The sequence below is a fragment of the Onychostruthus taczanowskii genome, unplaced genomic scaffold, assembly GCF_017590055.1.
Source record: "Onychostruthus taczanowskii isolate IOZ18803 unplaced genomic scaffold, ASM1759005v1 scaffold56, whole genome shotgun sequence".
Taxonomy (NCBI): domain Eukaryota; kingdom Metazoa; phylum Chordata; class Aves; order Passeriformes; family Passeridae; genus Onychostruthus; species Onychostruthus taczanowskii.
In genome coordinates, this window is record NW_024503235.1 from 3,870,876 (window position 1) to 3,887,661 (window position 16,786).

The 16,786-nt window shown below is 42.6% G+C and overlaps 1 protein-coding gene across 11 annotated transcripts in view; it reads left to right on the plus strand.

The window, feature by feature from the left end:
• RLF (RLF zinc finger) overlaps positions 1–16,725 on the plus strand; it is a 40,626-nt gene extending 23,901 nt beyond the window's left edge. For 6 of the 11 annotated variants that reach the window (XM_041417322.1, XM_041417323.1, XM_041417326.1 and 3 more), the window contains 4 exons: positions 5,204–5,406; positions 6,975–7,111; positions 8,152–8,293; positions 8,464–13,601. In XM_041417322.1, the coding sequence (XP_041273256.1) occupies positions 5,204–5,406; positions 6,975–7,111; positions 8,152–8,293; positions 8,464–13,191 (5,210 nt within the window). In that variant the 3' untranslated portion in view covers positions 13,192–13,601. Of the gene's footprint in view, positions 1–5,203; positions 5,407–6,974; positions 7,112–8,151; positions 8,294–8,463; positions 13,602–16,534 lie in introns of those variants that run through there. The other 5 variants (XM_041417329.1, XM_041417328.1, XM_041417332.1 and 2 more) reach the window with 4 other exon arrangements.
• The last annotated feature ends 61 nt before the right edge of the window (positions 16,726–16,786 follow it).

Genomic DNA, 16,786 nt, shown 5'->3' on the forward strand with positions numbered 1-16,786 from the left:
ATCACAGAGTCTTTTCATGCCCTAGTGCCATCCATGCTTTGTAAAGGTTGTATTCATAATATTGTGGTGTAACTTAAATTATCTTTCACTGCAAGTGTTTTGTGTAAGAGAGGAATCTCTTATTGTTACTTTTTGGTCCTGGCTTAAGATCTTAAGATATGTATAGAGTTGGAAACTGCACCGCCCTTTTGGCTAAAGGGTTTGGAAGGGAAGGGTTGCAGGATGTCTGCTGATTTTTATAGCAAGTTGTTTTAGTCTTGAGAAGTTTGATAGAACATTGTGACAGAACACATAACAGCGGGAGAGCTAGGAAGAGAAGGAACAAGAAAGTCTGTTCATGGACATGTATGGAAATGTAACAGATTTAGGACTGAGTACAAAATTAGGTTCTCTGAGGGAAAACAACTCTTCTCATTTTGCTGTCTATTCCTCAGTTTTTGTTCCTTTTTCAGGAAGAGGAAACTTTCCACTTTTGAGTAAAGCGAAGAGCTAAGACAGACGTCTGACTAATGACTCATTTCTGCATTTTGCTCCTACCATCATCACCTACATCTGCATGACAGAGGAGCTCAGTTTGTCATTTGCCTCCTTTGCAAAGTTCACTACACACTCGTTTGGGTGTGAAAGAATTGGCCTGAGGGCACAGACCTGGCACCCTTGGGGAGCGTTTGCTTACTGACTGCTCTCAAAGACTGCAGCAAGTTGAGACCCTCATGTGCATACTGGCAGGGCATCCACCTCCATCAGAGTTTCTCATTTGTGCTGGAAGATAAAAGTGTAACTTAAACAGAAAGTGTTTCATTTCACTGACTGCAAGCAGTCTTAAAATACTTCCCATGTCTTGACTAGCTGGCTGTGACACTTCAGTAAAACTTCATTTAAGCAGTTGCCAAGTGCATGTCTAGATGTGTAAGCAAGAGGAAATCTTAAGAATTCTTAGAGGAGATAAAAAAGAGCTTTTTTTTTTCTTTTCCTAGCATGTCCCTTATTCCTCTTATGGACCTGGAGATAAAAAAGAGCTTTTTTTTTTTTTTTTCTTTTCCTAGTATGTCCCTTATTCCTCTTATGGACCTCAAAAAAAGAAGTATTCTGTGAGCCAAGAGGTGTAGAAATAGGGACTTAGATAATTGCTTTGAATTGCTTGTGGGCACTAAATTCCTGCTAGGCCCATGAATTGCAGTTCCTCTTGAAGAGGTGGCTGATCTGATAATGGTAAGCCAGCTTTGTGGGAGTTCTCCCTCAGCAGTGATCTCCTGGCCATCTGTTGTGGTAGCAGTCTCATACATCAAATATCCATACTGAAGCACTGTTAGCTTTCCTCGATGAGTATTCAAGCAGTGTCATACAGATGCGATTTTTAAGGAAGAGAGGAGGCTTGTTTCCTAGCAACTGGAGATCTTACTGCAGGCTGCCTCTTGGTCAGGCAGTTCTTTTTGCGTTATTCATTGAAGTTCCTTTAATGTGAAGTGTCAGCTGGATCAAGAGTTTAATGCTCAGAGGTTTTTCCTGTGGAAAACAGAAACCATTACCATAGATTTAAATCTTAAAATGATTCTCTAATGGACCACTAAGCTGACTCCTGCAGAATACAAGTAAGCTCCACTACAGGTATGTGGTATGTACCTGGCACCTGAAATGAGTTTTCTGTTCAGGTGTGCTTTGTGAGTTTTCTGCTAACGAGGGTAGTGTCTGTTAGAAAACACTGTTCCTTGTTTGGGCAATATTTTAAGTGCAGAAAGCAGGAAAACTTTCTTGCTATGTGCCATTCTCTCTTTTAGAAATGTACATACCACTGGTTTCTTAACTACTCACCTTGCATAGTAATAATAAGATGCTAATGCAGTGGAAGAGCCATTGAATAGAAATATTTTCTTAAGTTGTCAGTCTAAAGCAAACATTATTTTTTGACTAATCCAGAGCCTCTTGCAGGCACCAGAGGTAACTGGTTGACTACAGTTACTGCAGAACACCATTCTAGCATTTTATCAGAATGTCTCATGCATTTCCTTGATTTCTTACAGTTCATCAGCCAGTTTGTTCCTTGGTTCATGTGCATTACTGCATGTAGTGTAAGCAGTACACTTGTATAGTGTTGAACCATCTCTCTTAATTCACAAGAGTCCTTTGAATGATGTACAGATCTGGAGACTCGTATCAAGGCTTTGTGAAGATATTTATGTTAAGCTGAAAATAGCACCACAGATATTTTGAAGAGTATGATTTCATCATGTTGGTTTTGCACAGCCTGATTTTTGGTAGCGGGGAGGGCATGGAGGTGGCTTCTGTGAGAAGCTGCTGGAAGCTTCCACCATGTCCAGCAGAGCCAGTCCCTGATGGCTCTGAAGGTGGACATGCTGGTGGCTAAGGCTGGGCCAATTAGAAATCATGGTAAGGCCTCTGTGATAACAGATTTAAGAAGAAAATTTAAAAAAAGGGGGAGCAATTTGAATTCCAGCTAGAGAAGAAGAGGAGGTGAGAACATGTGAGGGAAACAACATGGAAATACCAAGGTCGGTGGAGAAGGAAGGGGGGAGGAGGTGGTCCAGGTGTCAGAGCTGAGACCATGGTGAAGCAGCTGTGCCTCTGTAATCCATGAAGTCCATGGGAGAGGCAGAGATCCACTTCCAGCTAGAGAAGAAGAGGAGGTGAGAACATGTGAGGGAAACAACATGGAAATACCAAGGTCGGTGGAGAAGGAAGGGGGGAGGAGGTGGTCCAGGTGTCAGAGCTGAGACCATGGTGAAGCAGCTGTGCCTCTGTAATCCATGAAGTCCATGGGAGAGGCAGAGGTCCATCCACACGGGAGGCAGAGATCCACCCAGAGCCCTGGGGTTCCACGGGGGAGGCAGAGATCCCCCCACAGCCCGAGGGGAAGGTGCCCCTGCTGGAAGGGTGGATGCCTGGAGGAGGCTGTGATCCAGTGGGAGGTGCAGTGGAGAGAGGGGGGTCCTGCTTCCAGGCTGGAGCAGCCTGTCCTTGCAGGACTGCAGCCCGTGGAGGAGTGACCCACGCTGCAGCAGTTTTGGGAGAGCTGTTTCCTGTGGGAGGGACCCCACAGTGTCACAGGGGAAGGACTGTTCTCCCTCAGGAACAGAAGAACCTTGGGTGATGAGCTGACCAAACAAACCGCTGTCTCCCTGCACTGACAGTGGGAAGGAGGGAGGGGTTGGAGGAAGAAAAGGTGGTTTTGAGGGCTTATTTTACTTCTCATTGTCCTCCTCTGATTTTGTTAGTAATTAAACTCACTTTGTAGTGCTACATTGGGCTTGGTTTGCCCATGGATTGTTTTCTCCTGGTTCTTATCTCAACTCATGAAACCTTCATTAAATTTTTCTCTCCTCTGCCCAGCTGTAGCAGGGGAGTGCCTGGCATTTGGCCAGTGTCAAACCAAGGCAAGTACATGTACTTTATGAAAGCTTTTGATGCTGTCTCTCACAGCATCCCTGGATTAAATGTCCAGGACACAGCTTGATAAGTCCACAGTAGGTTGGGTGAGCAGTGAGCTGACAGGTCAGGTGCAAAGAGTTACAGTAAATGAGATTGTCAGGCTGGTGAGCAGTCAGTGGTGGGGTTTCCTTAATGTCTTCATAGATTATGTTGCTGTGGAAGTTGAATGTACATGAAATAAATTTGCTGATGATGCTGTGTTAGGATCTGTGATCTCCTTTGAGAGCAGAGGCCTTATAGAGAGATTCAGAGAGCTGGGCAGTCACCAACCATATGAACTTTAACAAGAGTAAGCAATGAATTCCCCACTGGGACATGGTAATCCTGGTTATATGGACAAACTAGGAGATGGAGAGCAGCCCTGTGGAAAGAGATCTGGAGCGTTTGGGTTGGTGGCCACTTGAATATGAGTAATGTGCCCTGTCAGAGGGGCCAAAAGTGTACTGGGGTGCATCAGGCACAGCCAGTCCAGGGGAGGTGACTGTCCAACTCTTTTCTGTGCTCAGATGGCTTCACCTTGAGTCCTGCTTTGGGTTGAGCAGTTTTGGGTGCTTCAGTGCAGAAAGGACATCAGGCTACTGGATTGTGGCCAAGGTGGGGGGAGACCTCGAGGCTCCTCCTTACAAGGAGCAGCTGAGGTCTCTTGGCTTGTTGAGCCTGGAGAAGAGAATGCTCAAGGGTCACCCCATCACATTCTGCACCTTCCTCAAGAAGGCTGTGAGGAGGAGGAGGTGCTGGTCTGCTGTGTCTGGTGACCAGCAGCAGGACAGGAAGACATGCAATGAAGCTGTGTCAGGGTAAGCACAGGTTAGACATGAGGAAAATGTTCTTTGCCCCAAGGGTGGTTGGATACTGGAACAAGCTCCCCAGAAAAGTGGCCACAGCACCAAACCTGCCAGAGTTCAGGGAGCATTTGGCCAATGCTCTTAGTCAGAGTTTAATTTGAGGTAGTCCTTTGATTCCCCAGAAAAGTGGCCACAGCACCAAACCTGCCAGAGTTCAGGGAGCATTTGGCCGATGCTTAGTCAGAGTTTAATTTGAAGTAGTCCTTTGAGGAGCAGGACTTGCAGGTCCCTTCCAACTGAATTCTGTTTTTATGATAAACACCTGGGAAGAGCACGGAAGTAAATCTGTGAGGCATTTAATCCAAATAAATAAATTTTGCTTGCTATTTACAAAAGTAATCTGAATTTTTACTATTGAATTAGTTCATCAAGTCTCATCATGATTAGTAGTATCTGCTTGTTTAAGAGCATAAGCCTAGAATGTCTTTAACACAATTCTTCAAAAGTCTCACAAAGATAATATTTTTACCCTCAACTTCATTTTACATATTTTGGCATTACATGGGGTTTTAACAGCTTGGGTGGAAAATTTTCCAGTTGAAAAGCATGAATGACTTAAAATACTTTTTTATTTTTGGAATATAAAACTGCAGTTGAAAGGTGATGATTCTGAACTTCAGTTAAACTGCTGGTATCTGTCTGCTGTGATCAGACATACATCTTTAATGGTGCTGTCTTTTGGGGGCATGGTGGGGGGTGGCTGTGTAGGGGTCTGTTTTCTGTAGCCCAACATTCTCTTCCTGCAGAGTTTGGGAGAAGAGTCCATTGCTGTCACTTGTCACCGAGCCTAGAGTTTCCTAAAAACACAGTCACTGCACAGATTGGTGAAGAAGTGTAAATGCAGTGAGACAATTTCATTTAAGTGTCATCTGTAAACCGGTCTGTTCTCAAAGGATTTTTTCTTTTCCTAGCTAATAAATTGATTACACGAGAAGGGCCTTCCTTTCTGCAGATGCGAATAAAACATTTGATGAAGTCAAACTGCATCCCCCAAGCCACCTTCTTGTCAAAATTGTGTGCAGATTCTCCAGAAATTGCAAATGTTTCATCTTTTCGCCAAGCCTACATCACATGTGTGTGTTCAATGCTGCCTAATGAAGACTCCATTAAGGAGGTTAGTAACCTGTAGTCCCTTTTTAATACTTCCTTCCTCCCCCCCAGAAATCTGCTGTATTTTACTTTATCAAATGCAAAACTGACACATCTGCAAGGCCTTGCAGCTTGTGAATTGCTCTGGAAATGTCTGCTGCAAGAGGTCAGTTCTGGGTCTCAAGTTGAACACCAAAAGTCAGCGGACCCTAGAAAATGCTGGCATTGCTCAATGAACTCCAGTGTCAAGCCTGAATGGGAAACTGGGTTAACATCCCTGCTTCTGCTCTTCCTGCTGAATGAGATGTCTGCAAAAATCAGTTTAACTTCCTGTTGTTTGTTCTCTGTCATCGTTATTCATGATGTTATTCATGATTCAAAGAAGTTTGAAATGTTTATAATATCAGCAGCTGTTTAAAGTACATATTTCTAGAACACAGTTTGTTCTGTGAAGCAGAATAGATCCAGTGGAAAAATGTATTAAAATCTAGTGTTGTCTTAGTAGTAAATGTTCTTCATAATTACTTTGTGGCTTATATCCAAGCTGACACCCTGGTTTGATACACAGATATGTTCTACTTTAAGTAGACATTCCAGAACCTCCTTGGGATTTGTCTCCTTGTCGTGGTTTAACCCTAGCTAGACCCAGGCCCCTCATAGCTGCTTGCTCAACTCCTCTACCAGTGGTACCAGGGTCAGAAGTGGAAGGGTAAAAGTGAGAAAACTTGCAGGTAGAGGTAAAGACAATATAAAAGGTGAAGCAAAAGCCATGCACAAAAGCAAAGCAAAACCAGGAATTAATTCAGTTCTACCCACGAGCAGGCACCTCCAGAAGAGCAAGGTACAATTGTGCATAATGGAGACTTGAGAAGATAAATGCCATCTCTCAACATGCTCCCCTTCCTCCTTCGTCCCCTCACTGCATGGAATGAGCATGGTGTCATGGTCTGGAATATCCCTTTGGTCAGCTGGGGTCACCTGGCCTGGCTGTGTCCCCTTCCAGCCTCCTGTGCACTCCCAGCTTCCTTTGCTCTGTGTGAGTGCTGCTCAGCAATGACAAAAGCATCTCTGTGTTATCACCCCTGTGTCCAGCAGAAATCCCAAAGCCACGAGGGAGAAAATTAACTCTACTGCAGCCAAAATCAGCATACTACTCCAAACACTTCTGTTTCTATCATCATGCTTTGAAATGTGGTTGTCCAGAATCAGCACCTAGGGATGAAGAGAGCAAGAGCCTGGCTTTTTCACAGCTCTTGATCTTTTTGGACCTGGCTTCTAATTTTCAGAAGTAACATAAGAATCTCTGTAAGTGTAGAGAGACAGAATGGGAAGTTTTAGATAGATAGTTACCTGCATGCAAATCTTTAGCTGAGCTGCCCAAAGTGGAAGGTTGTCCCAAAGAAAACTAATGCTGAGAAGGGCTCAGAATTAACAGGTGAACTTGTCATACCATTTTGTAGCTGAAAGGTGTGGCATGATCTCGGGGTATGGGAGACATAATGTTTTGTTTGTGAGATTTTGATATAGTAAATATGCATGTCTTTTGTAAATATACTGTGAATCAAGTGCCTTTTCTTTTTAATTTTCTTTAAGATTGCAAAGGTGGATTGCAAAGAGGTACTAGACATCATATGTAATCTAGAATCTGAGGGACAAGAAAATACTGCATTTATTCTTTGTACAACATATCTTACCCATCAGCTTCAAACAGCAAATGTATATTGCTCTTGGTAAGTATAAGCTGCTTCTGCTAACTGTTCCTCACTAGCTAGAATTGAGTGAATATAGTACAAAAATATGTAGAGAAGGTGGATTTATCCTGTACTTGAGAAGTGCATCAGACTGAAGTTCTTCCTAGATAATTACTTATTTTGTCACAAGTTGCTATGCTGATAGAGCAGTTAGAGAAAAGTAATGTTTAAGCAATTTAAAACTGAAATAGCACACTGTTGGCATGAACACTCATATTTCTGTGGGGTAACAGATCTGTCAGTGGTGCTGGGTCAGTGCTCTCGGGGTTGCTATTAAACCCCTGGCTTTGTGGTTCCACAGAGTATGTTGTCAGTCTGTTCTTCCCTTGGGAGTACTTGGCCCCAGGAAAGTCTGGTGCATTTTTTGGACCTGTTCCACAGAGATGTCAGTATTAGGAATGAGCAGAAGCAACATCCTGTTGCTTCTCTCCACTTCCCCTCCAAGAGCCTTTTAATATTTTTATAATTTCTGTAACTCCAAGAATTCTCAAGTTCCAGGTGTCTTCCCTGGGGATGAGATGGGAGAATGAAGTCTTGTGTCTAATGGTAATGCTGACCCTGCAGAGGTGCATCAGTTGAAGTTCTAGTAGTGTACCTAGCAGTCCTTGTACAGCTGCTTGCTTATTGGAAGAGAAGTGGCAACTTTCTGTTATTATTCATCTTACCCATTTTAAATTTCTACTTGAGAGGTAAAGACTCTGGAAGTGTGGGACTGTGGGGTTTTTTTCCTAGAAAGGAAGTCTGCAGCTATAGATGTGTGCATTAAGTGAGATGAATCCCAGTGCCAGTGCCTTTCCCCTGTAAGGATCAGGAGATACGCTGGGGTTTGGTCTGGTGCTGGAGTGGGGCACAGGAACAGTTCTCTGTGGTGTCACTTGAAGATCAGGACCTAATTGAAGTGTGTGCTGTCCTTGAATAGCACTTGTGTTTTTCTTGGCATCAGCTCTGAACTGACACTGTGACTGCACAGATTGTGTGTATCTGCAATGTTCTTACGTTCTGCTTTCAACTCTTCACAGGGAACTGACACTTTTCTGGAGCAAACTGCAGAGAAGAATAGATCCTTCCTTAGATTCCTTTTTGGAGAGATGTCGTCAGTTTGGCATCATTGCCAAGACACTACAGCATCTATTTTTCTTGATAAGAGTCATACAGTCTGAAGTAAGTAACAGTCCTGAGTCTTTGGGCACAGCTAGAGCTGTCTACATTAATTTATTGTTTTCTTAATAATTCTACTGGACTGAAAAAAAAATACAGCTTATTTCATTATTCATACTTTCTGATTATGCCTAAGAACATACTAATAAAAATCTTCTGTTTCCTTTAAACAGGCAGAGGAAGCAGGACTTGCTGTGTCTGTGTTGTTGTGTGTGAGAGCCCTTCAGATCAGGTCCAACGGAAGCGATGAAATGAAGACATCAGTGTGCAAAACGATTGCTTGCCTTTTACCAGAAGACCTTGAAGTTAGAAGAGCCTGTCAGCTCACAGAATTCTTACTTGAGCCAACTTTGAGTGGATTTAATGCCTTGGAAGAGCTCTATATGCAACCGGACCAAAAATTTGATGAAGAAAACGCACTGGTTCCAAATTCACTCCGCTGTGAACTGCTGTTAGCTTTGAAAGCATATTGGCCATTTGATCCTGAATTTTGGGACTGGAAGACTTTGAAGCGGCATTGTCTTAAACTATTAGGGAAGGCAGCTTCTGATTCCGAGGATGATGCAGGCTGTCATATGTCACTCAATGAAACTGACATGTTAGAAACTTTCTTTAGTGACTATGATGAGACAAAAGAACACAAATATTATGATGGGAAAGACACCATGAGCCACCCTAAGGAAAAAGCAAGAGTAAAAAAACCAATTGGTTCTTCAGAAAGATACCAGAGATGGCTTCAATACAAGTTTTTTTGTGTGCTCTGCAAAAGGGAGTGTATAGAGGCCAGAATACTGCATCATTCTAAGATGCACATGGAAGATGGTATTTATACATGTCCTGTTTGCACAAAAAAGTTCAAGAGGAAGGAATTTTTTGTACCACATGTAATGGAACATGTTAAAATGCCACCTAGCAGAACACACAGACCTAAAAAGAAAATAATTCTGAAAAAAGAGAGATCACCACAAAAGGCAACAGCTTCCAGCAGCCCACCCCCAGTGTTTCCAGAAAGGTCACACCAGGCACAGCTCCCTGAAAGCTTTGACGATGACACGGAGGAATATGTCACATTCAGCCAACTGGAAAATTGCCAGCTGCAAGACAGAGACATCTACCCCTGTCCTGGGACAGATTGTTCTAGAGTATTTAAACAGTTTAAGTACTTAAGTGTACATCTGAAAGCTGAACATCAAAACAACGATGAGAATGCAAAACACTACCTGGACATGAAGAACAGGAGGGAGAAGTGCGCGTTCTGCCGCCGGCACTTCATGACCTCCTTCCACCTGCGGGAGCACGAGCGCGTGCACTGCGGGCCCCAGCCCTACATGTGTGTGTCCATGGACTGCTACGCCAGGTTTGGCTCAGTCAATGAGCTGCTCAACCACAAACAAACCCACGACGATCTTCGCTATAAATGTGAGCTAAATGGCTGTAATATTGTTTTCAGTGACTTAGGGCAGCTTTACCATCACGAGGCGCAGCACTTCAGGGATGCCTCGTACACTTGTAACTACTTTGGTTGCAAGAAGTTTTATTATTCAAAGACTGAATTTCAGAATCACCTTGCAGCACATGATATTAAAGTGTCAAATGGGGAAGGGAAGCAAACGCTGAACCTTGAAGGGTTGGTTTCAGAAGAAAAATCCAGTTATCTTCCAGAGTCTCAGCTGCTTGAACAATCTGAAAATTCCAATCTGAATGATAACTTGGATCCCTCAGGCTCTCAAGAAATTCCACAGGTGAAGGAAGAATCTCTCTCTGACAGTGAAGATCTCAACAGTGAAAGTAATTGCAGCCTGCATTGTGGGAAGCACAGGGCAGATGCTGCAGCAAGCCAAGGTCAGGCATCTCCACGGCTGCTTGGAGCAGTGGCTCACAACCAGTCAGTTCCAGGTTTTGTCGTGTCCCAGGAAGGAGTCTTCCATCCAGCAAATATGAAACAACAGTGCTCCAATGTGGCAGTTTGTTTTGATGAAAAAAATCTTTCTTGTGGTTTTGAAGGCTGCTGTTCCACCCACAAAAATTCCAGAAGTATGCAAAAGCACCTTCGAAGAGTCCATCCGTACAACTTTAAAGGTAAAAGAAATATGGAAATGAAAACTAAATACTTTCTCGATCTGTTGAGTGATGCTCAGGACAGTAAATCCCCTACAGATATGAGTCCAGAGTTAGGTCATAATTCTGATACAAATGCTGACTCTCCAGAAAGCGTGTGTTGTGCTGTAGATGCTAAAGGAAGCAGTGGCCTGAGGGAAGAAACCTGTCCTTCTTCCCCAGAAACATCTTTTTATGACAGCTCTAAAGAACTAGATATTGAAGATAACATGTTGGAACTAATGTTAGGCTTGAAACATCTAAGCTTAAAAAATAACATTCAGAATTCTTCAAGACAAAAATCTTTTCTGGGCTATTCATCTAGGGATGCCAAGTGCCCTGAGTCAGTTGATGAAGCTACCTCAAAATTTCACCTTCAAGAGCAAGAAGATAATTTACCCAGTCAGTACCTTACTCAACTGGCAGCTAAACCGTTTTTCTGTGAATGTCACGGATGTACATGTGAGTTTGTGACCAGAGAAGCTCTCTTAATGCATTATGTTAAAAAGCATAACTATTCAAAGGAAATGGTTCTTCAGCTAAATATGTTCCAGCATCGGTATTCGCCATTTAAGTGTCATATTTGCCAAAGATCATTTACAAGAAAAACACATCTTCGAATTCACTATAGAAACAAACATCAGATTGGCTGTCAGAGGGTGGCTCACAAGGCATGTCCTGGTGAAAAATTTGATCATGTAGGTTTATGTACAGAGGACATGCATAAGAATAGCACTGCTTCGGTGCCTGCCTGTGCAAACAGCGTTGGGTTCTCTGGACATTCGGACTCTGAACAGCTGTGTCACCCAAAAAAGGAAGACTGCTGTTCTGAGACTGATTTGGAGTCCAATGAAGAGACAGACAATGATGTAACAAGAAAAACATCTAACATAACTTCTCTGGACAGTCATAGGGAAGAACTGGAAGCAAGACAGGGAAGAGGAAGCAAAAGAACAGTTGCTAAAGGAAACTTATGTTACATATTGCATAAGTACCACAAACCATTTCATTGTATACATAAAAGCTGCAACTCAGCATTCACAAACCAGAAAGGTTTGATTCGCCATTACAGAACTGTTCACCAGTATAACAAGGAACAGCTCTGCTTAGAAAAAGACAAAGCAAGAACAAAAAGGGAACTTGTCAAATGTAAAAAAATATTTGCATGCAAACACAAAGAGTGTGGTAAGCGTTTTCTGTGTTCTAAAGCTCTTGCTAAACATTGTAGTGACTTCCACAATGAAATCTTAGAGGATCAAAAACTGCTTTCTGAAGCTGAGTCTGCCAGATTTGCTTGTAACCAAGCGCACTGCCATGCTGTATTTTATACATTTAATAAGCTTAAACAGCACCTAATAGAAGAACATGCCAATGAAGAAAAATTAAACAAAGATTTTGAAATCCATTGTGACCTTAATGGCTGTAATCGAATTTTCACAAATTACAGTCACTATTCTCAACATGTATATTTCAGACACAGTGAGTATTACGATAGTCTCTTTGGAAATCAGAAAGAGGAGGAAGATGATGAAGATAAAGATAAAAATGAGCAAAATTGTTTGAAAGACAGTTTTGGCACAAGCAAGCAGAATGGGAAGCAATTAAAAGAAAAAGCTAAAAGAATTAACAGAAGCAGGGAAAAGCATTTGCTGAATTTCAAAACAAAAGAGGAAGCCCTACAAATGTGCAAAGAGAAGTCTAACCAGACGCAGTACCCCTGCATGGTGCAGGGCTGCCTGTCTGTTGTCAAACTGGAAAGCAGCATAGTGAGGCACTACAAGCGCACACACCAGATGACCAACATGTACATCGAGCAGCGCCTTCAGAAACTCGTTCTTTGTGTCAAATGTGGCATCATGATTGAAAAGCAGACTTGCTCTGACACAGCTTCAGACTTGGATAAAAAAGGTGTAGAAGTTAATGAGGATCAATCAGCTAATTCAGAGCCTGTGCAGGAAGGTGACAAACCCCTTGTTCCAAACCCTGCATGTGATCCTCCCGAAGTGAGTAATGATGACCAAAAACAGTGTTCACCGAGTAGTGTGAATTGTGATGCCAGTGCCTTTGTGTATTCAGGCACTTTAAAATATAACCACAGTTCAAAGAGCACTTGTTTTGAAGAGCCCAACACCAGGGAGACAACTGTGTGTAAAACTGAAGATCTTTCTGAAAGCAGTGAAAGGGAGAATAGCTCTTCTTTGTCCAGTTTACAATTAGAGTTGCCAAGAGAGAAAGACCCAGAAGGATGTCAACATAGTGCAGTTAATCAGAATGCAAAAAGAAATGTACTTTGTGCTACAAAAGACAAATTTCAAAAGCCTCCTGTGTCCAAACCATTTGATTTAAAGACATATAAACCAATGGGATTTGAATCTTCATTTTTAAAATTTATTCAGGAAAGTGAGGGAAAAGATGATGATGATGATGATGATTGTGATGAGGTCGTAGAATGGGAGTCTCCTGAGCAGTTGCCAGTAGATGAAACTTTGCAAAAAGAGGGAGGCAGTCAAGGGAATACACCAGTAAACAACTTTGTAAGTGATGAAAATGTAATCATAAGCCCAAATAATCCTGGGCAGCTAACAGAGATCCAGCCCTTGCTGTCAGAGTCCTCATCTGCCCCTTCTTTAGAAAATCTGAGGGCAATCTTGGACAAGGCCCTAACGGACTGTGGAGACCTTGCCTTAAAACAGCTGCATTACTTACGACCGGTCGTCGTTCTTGAAAGATCTAAGTTTTCCACACCTCTCATAGATTTATTTCCAACAAAAAAGGCAGATGAGCTGTGTGTAGGAAGTACATAAGTAGCTTTGCTTAGAGCAGATAGCCTCCACTACTGCTGTACGGGGAGAACTTCAAATTAGAACAGTAATTGTTACAGTACACACTTTTTAGGTTAGTTTTGACTGTTTAATTCCATGAATGTATAATATCTGTCAAAAGTAATGGCCAAGTTAATTTAGCTCCCCATTTTTTTCAATGAACAATGCTGATTTTGGTGCTATTTAACACATCAGAATACTGGGGGCTTCCTCTTGAGTAAATGTGCATGATTGTATATGGAACAAGTACTGGGGTACCAGGGTTTGGGGGGCGATGGAGTTATTACTTGACTTGAATGTGCACCCTAGGGTGCTTTGTGTAACATATTGTACACTACAGCATCTTATATTTTTTGAGTTATGAGTTTCAATAAATTACAGTTTTTCACCCATTTGTTTACTGTACAGTAAATCTTTAATGTGCTTTACTTGTAACTGAGTTTGGGACCATTCTGAGTGCATTGGACAGTGTTGCTTAAGTTTTATGCATTTGTAGATAATTTATCAGACTGATAAAATAGATACAGAAAAGTAAAGTATTACATTTTATTTTACAACATTCTCTGTGATTTTTTCAGACTTGAAAGAACTATAATTAGTACAGGCTTACTAATTACACTTATGCATGAGAAGGTCTTTGTTCCTTTAAAGGCAGAGGGTGTTTCCTGAGACTGTCTGGCACCACCTGAGTGTGTGATGAGTGTTGCCAGACTTGCAAGCAGGTTGTGTCACATGAAAGTACCAGTGTACATCCAGAGTTCCCTGGTTAGCTTTTGGACAATGAATGAAACCTAGCTGGAAGATTCAGCAGAAGAGTCAGCCAATATTTTAAACTCTGTTTCTTGTTCTGTATTGCATTTCTTACCACACATGGCTACATCACAAGGCCCAGAATCCCTGTCCCCTTTAGGGAGTATTTCCCCATCTCCATGGGGATCCTAATGAGCAAGCAGCAATCAAGGCTTCTGACTGTCTGAGGGCTTGGGTGTTGTTGGGACTTCTAAAATCACAGTTTTATACTGTGATCTGAAAAGCAGCAGTGGAAAGGAAATGGAAAAAACTTTGGGAAATGTTTAAAACAGAGCATGAGTATTGGCTGGGTGCAGAAATGATGGCAGCTGTCAAACTGTCTAGTGAACTGTGGTATGACAAAATGAGGCAGAAATGGCATCTTCGTACTACAGTTAGGAAAATAAAGTTATTTGGGCATCCTTAAAAGTTAGGTTAAAAATCATACACTAAGCAAGAGAAGTGTAGCTTACTGCCTAGCCTTTAATGTGATTTCCTTTCTAAACTATAAGCTTCTTTTAATAAAAGAAATATGGTGCACCAATCTTCTCACAAAGTTCTAAAAATGGAAGTAAGCTGTGTCAAAAGGTTAAATACTGCAACATCATCAAACAGCCTTCAATATGTTCCAAAGCAATTAATATAATGAAGTACCTTTTAATTTCAAGTTTGAGATATGTTTTCACATACTTGAATCTTCAAGATCTCAAAACAGGAGAAGAGTTGAGCAGCAAACTCAATAGACTTGTGGCTGCTTCAGGTGTTGGGCCAGAGAAACCCCGTTACCCTCTCAGGGTTTGAGTATCCCAGAGAAGAACCTGTCCCTTTGTGGTCAGCATGAATAGTAAATTCCTTGAGGTTTGCAGACTTCAGTTTCAAGTCAAGCAGCTGTATTTCCCACAAAACAAGTTGCATGTGAAACTCACTTCCTCAGATGCAATTCTGCTTTTGCCAGGTGAGTTCCTGTGTGCCTGCAAGCCACACACAGTGCAGACTGGCACTGCACCTCTGGTGTTAGAGCCTGTTGAGTAGGGGCCTTCAGTTACTGCTCTTTCCATAGGCTGGGCTGTACCACAGGACAAGACAGAGACAGACATCATTTCTGTCTGCCAGGTATGGAGACAAGTCCTGCTTCATTCCTCAGTCCCAGAGCTGCATTTAGAAAATGGTTGAGTTGCTTTGGGCTGTATAAAAGCAGCTTGGAGGCATTTTCCTGTGGCGATGTGACACTCCATGCACTGCCAGGACTTTTAGTAATGTGGGCTCACGGAGTGTTCATATTTCAGCTCAAAGATACCAGTACAGCACTGGTCAGCTTCTTCCTCATTACAAAAATTATATCTCTGCCATTTCAGAGACTGTCAGTGTGTTTCAATCTTTGAACTCCATCACCTACACAATGCTCTAATATCTCCATGAGGTAATAGGTGTCACAGCTTCAGAAATGTACAGCTTGAATCTACATCTTGATCCCAATTTCTTATTGGGCTTTTTTATCTAATCTAATTGCCTGGCACAGATGGGTGTTGGAGAAGGAGGCCACAAAACGGTAAAGGTTTGAAGAGTTTTTACTGTCTATTTCTGTTTTCATGCCATGAGGTAGGCCATCATTTTCCCTCTCAAGTGCTACCAGAATTTGCCTTACAAATGATGTAACATTTCCAGCTTCTTGCTTTCAAGCATATGGGAGAAACATTTTGTTCTTCAGTAGAGGAACACCATTGCATTGACTTTCCAAAAAAAGAATTCTTAATGTGAAGAACAGATACCTCAGAAAACACAGTTCATAGGGAATGTTGCTTCCATTTTTTAAATTGTTGTCTTGAAGTGTGTGGGTTTTATAGGACAAAAACATACTGTGGGCTGCCCTGCTGTGTTCCCCTGGGCAGTAAAAACCTGTAAATACCTTTACAATGAGAGACATTCCAGACTGACTTCTCTCTTTCCAGCACAGCTCTCGGCAGAACCAGCAGCACTTCCTCATCTACCCCGTTCTTCTGCAGGGATATATTAGGTTACAGTAAAAGCTGGCTTCAGTATATTTGATGGGTCATTCTTCTATATAGTTTTAAAAAATATAACTAATAGATAATGAAAACATTAGGTTGGCATTATTTTATTAGAAGTTAATGACTAAAAATCCACAGGCATGTCATACTTTAGACCGGTAGGAATTAGAGAAATTACTAAAATGCCATATCTAGAAGTGGCTCAATGTTAACACTCCCCTTACTGTACCTTTGTCAGATGACACAGTCCCTGTGCTCTGCACGGCGTGCTTGCCCTCAGTGCTGGCGAGCTCTGCATTTCGGCAGCACCCTGCTGTCTTCACCCAGCATTACAGAGGCCAAATCTGAAGGGCGCGTTTCGCCTTGAAATAAACCAGCAAGTACTGCAGCAGTCAGTGTCAATTTTTGTACTTCTCTTAGTGTTTCTCTAAAAGATTTTGGACAAGTACTAACGAGGCTTTATATGCATTATTGTACGCGGTCTAAGTAACTTATACTGAAGAAATATAACTTAAACATCTGCCCAGATGCTCGCCATGCTGCCCCCACACGCACTTCACTGGGGTGGCCGCGCCGTGCCGGGCGGAGCTGAGCCCGAACCCACCGCACCGTCCACGGAGCCCCTCACGGAGCCCGCCGCGGCCGCCCCTCACGGAGCCCAGCCCGGAGCCCCTCACGGAGCCCAGCAGGGAGCCCGCCGCGGCCGCCCCTCACGGAGCACAGCAGGGAGCCCCTCACGGAGCCCAGCAGGGAGCCCGCCGCGGCCGCCCCTCACGGAG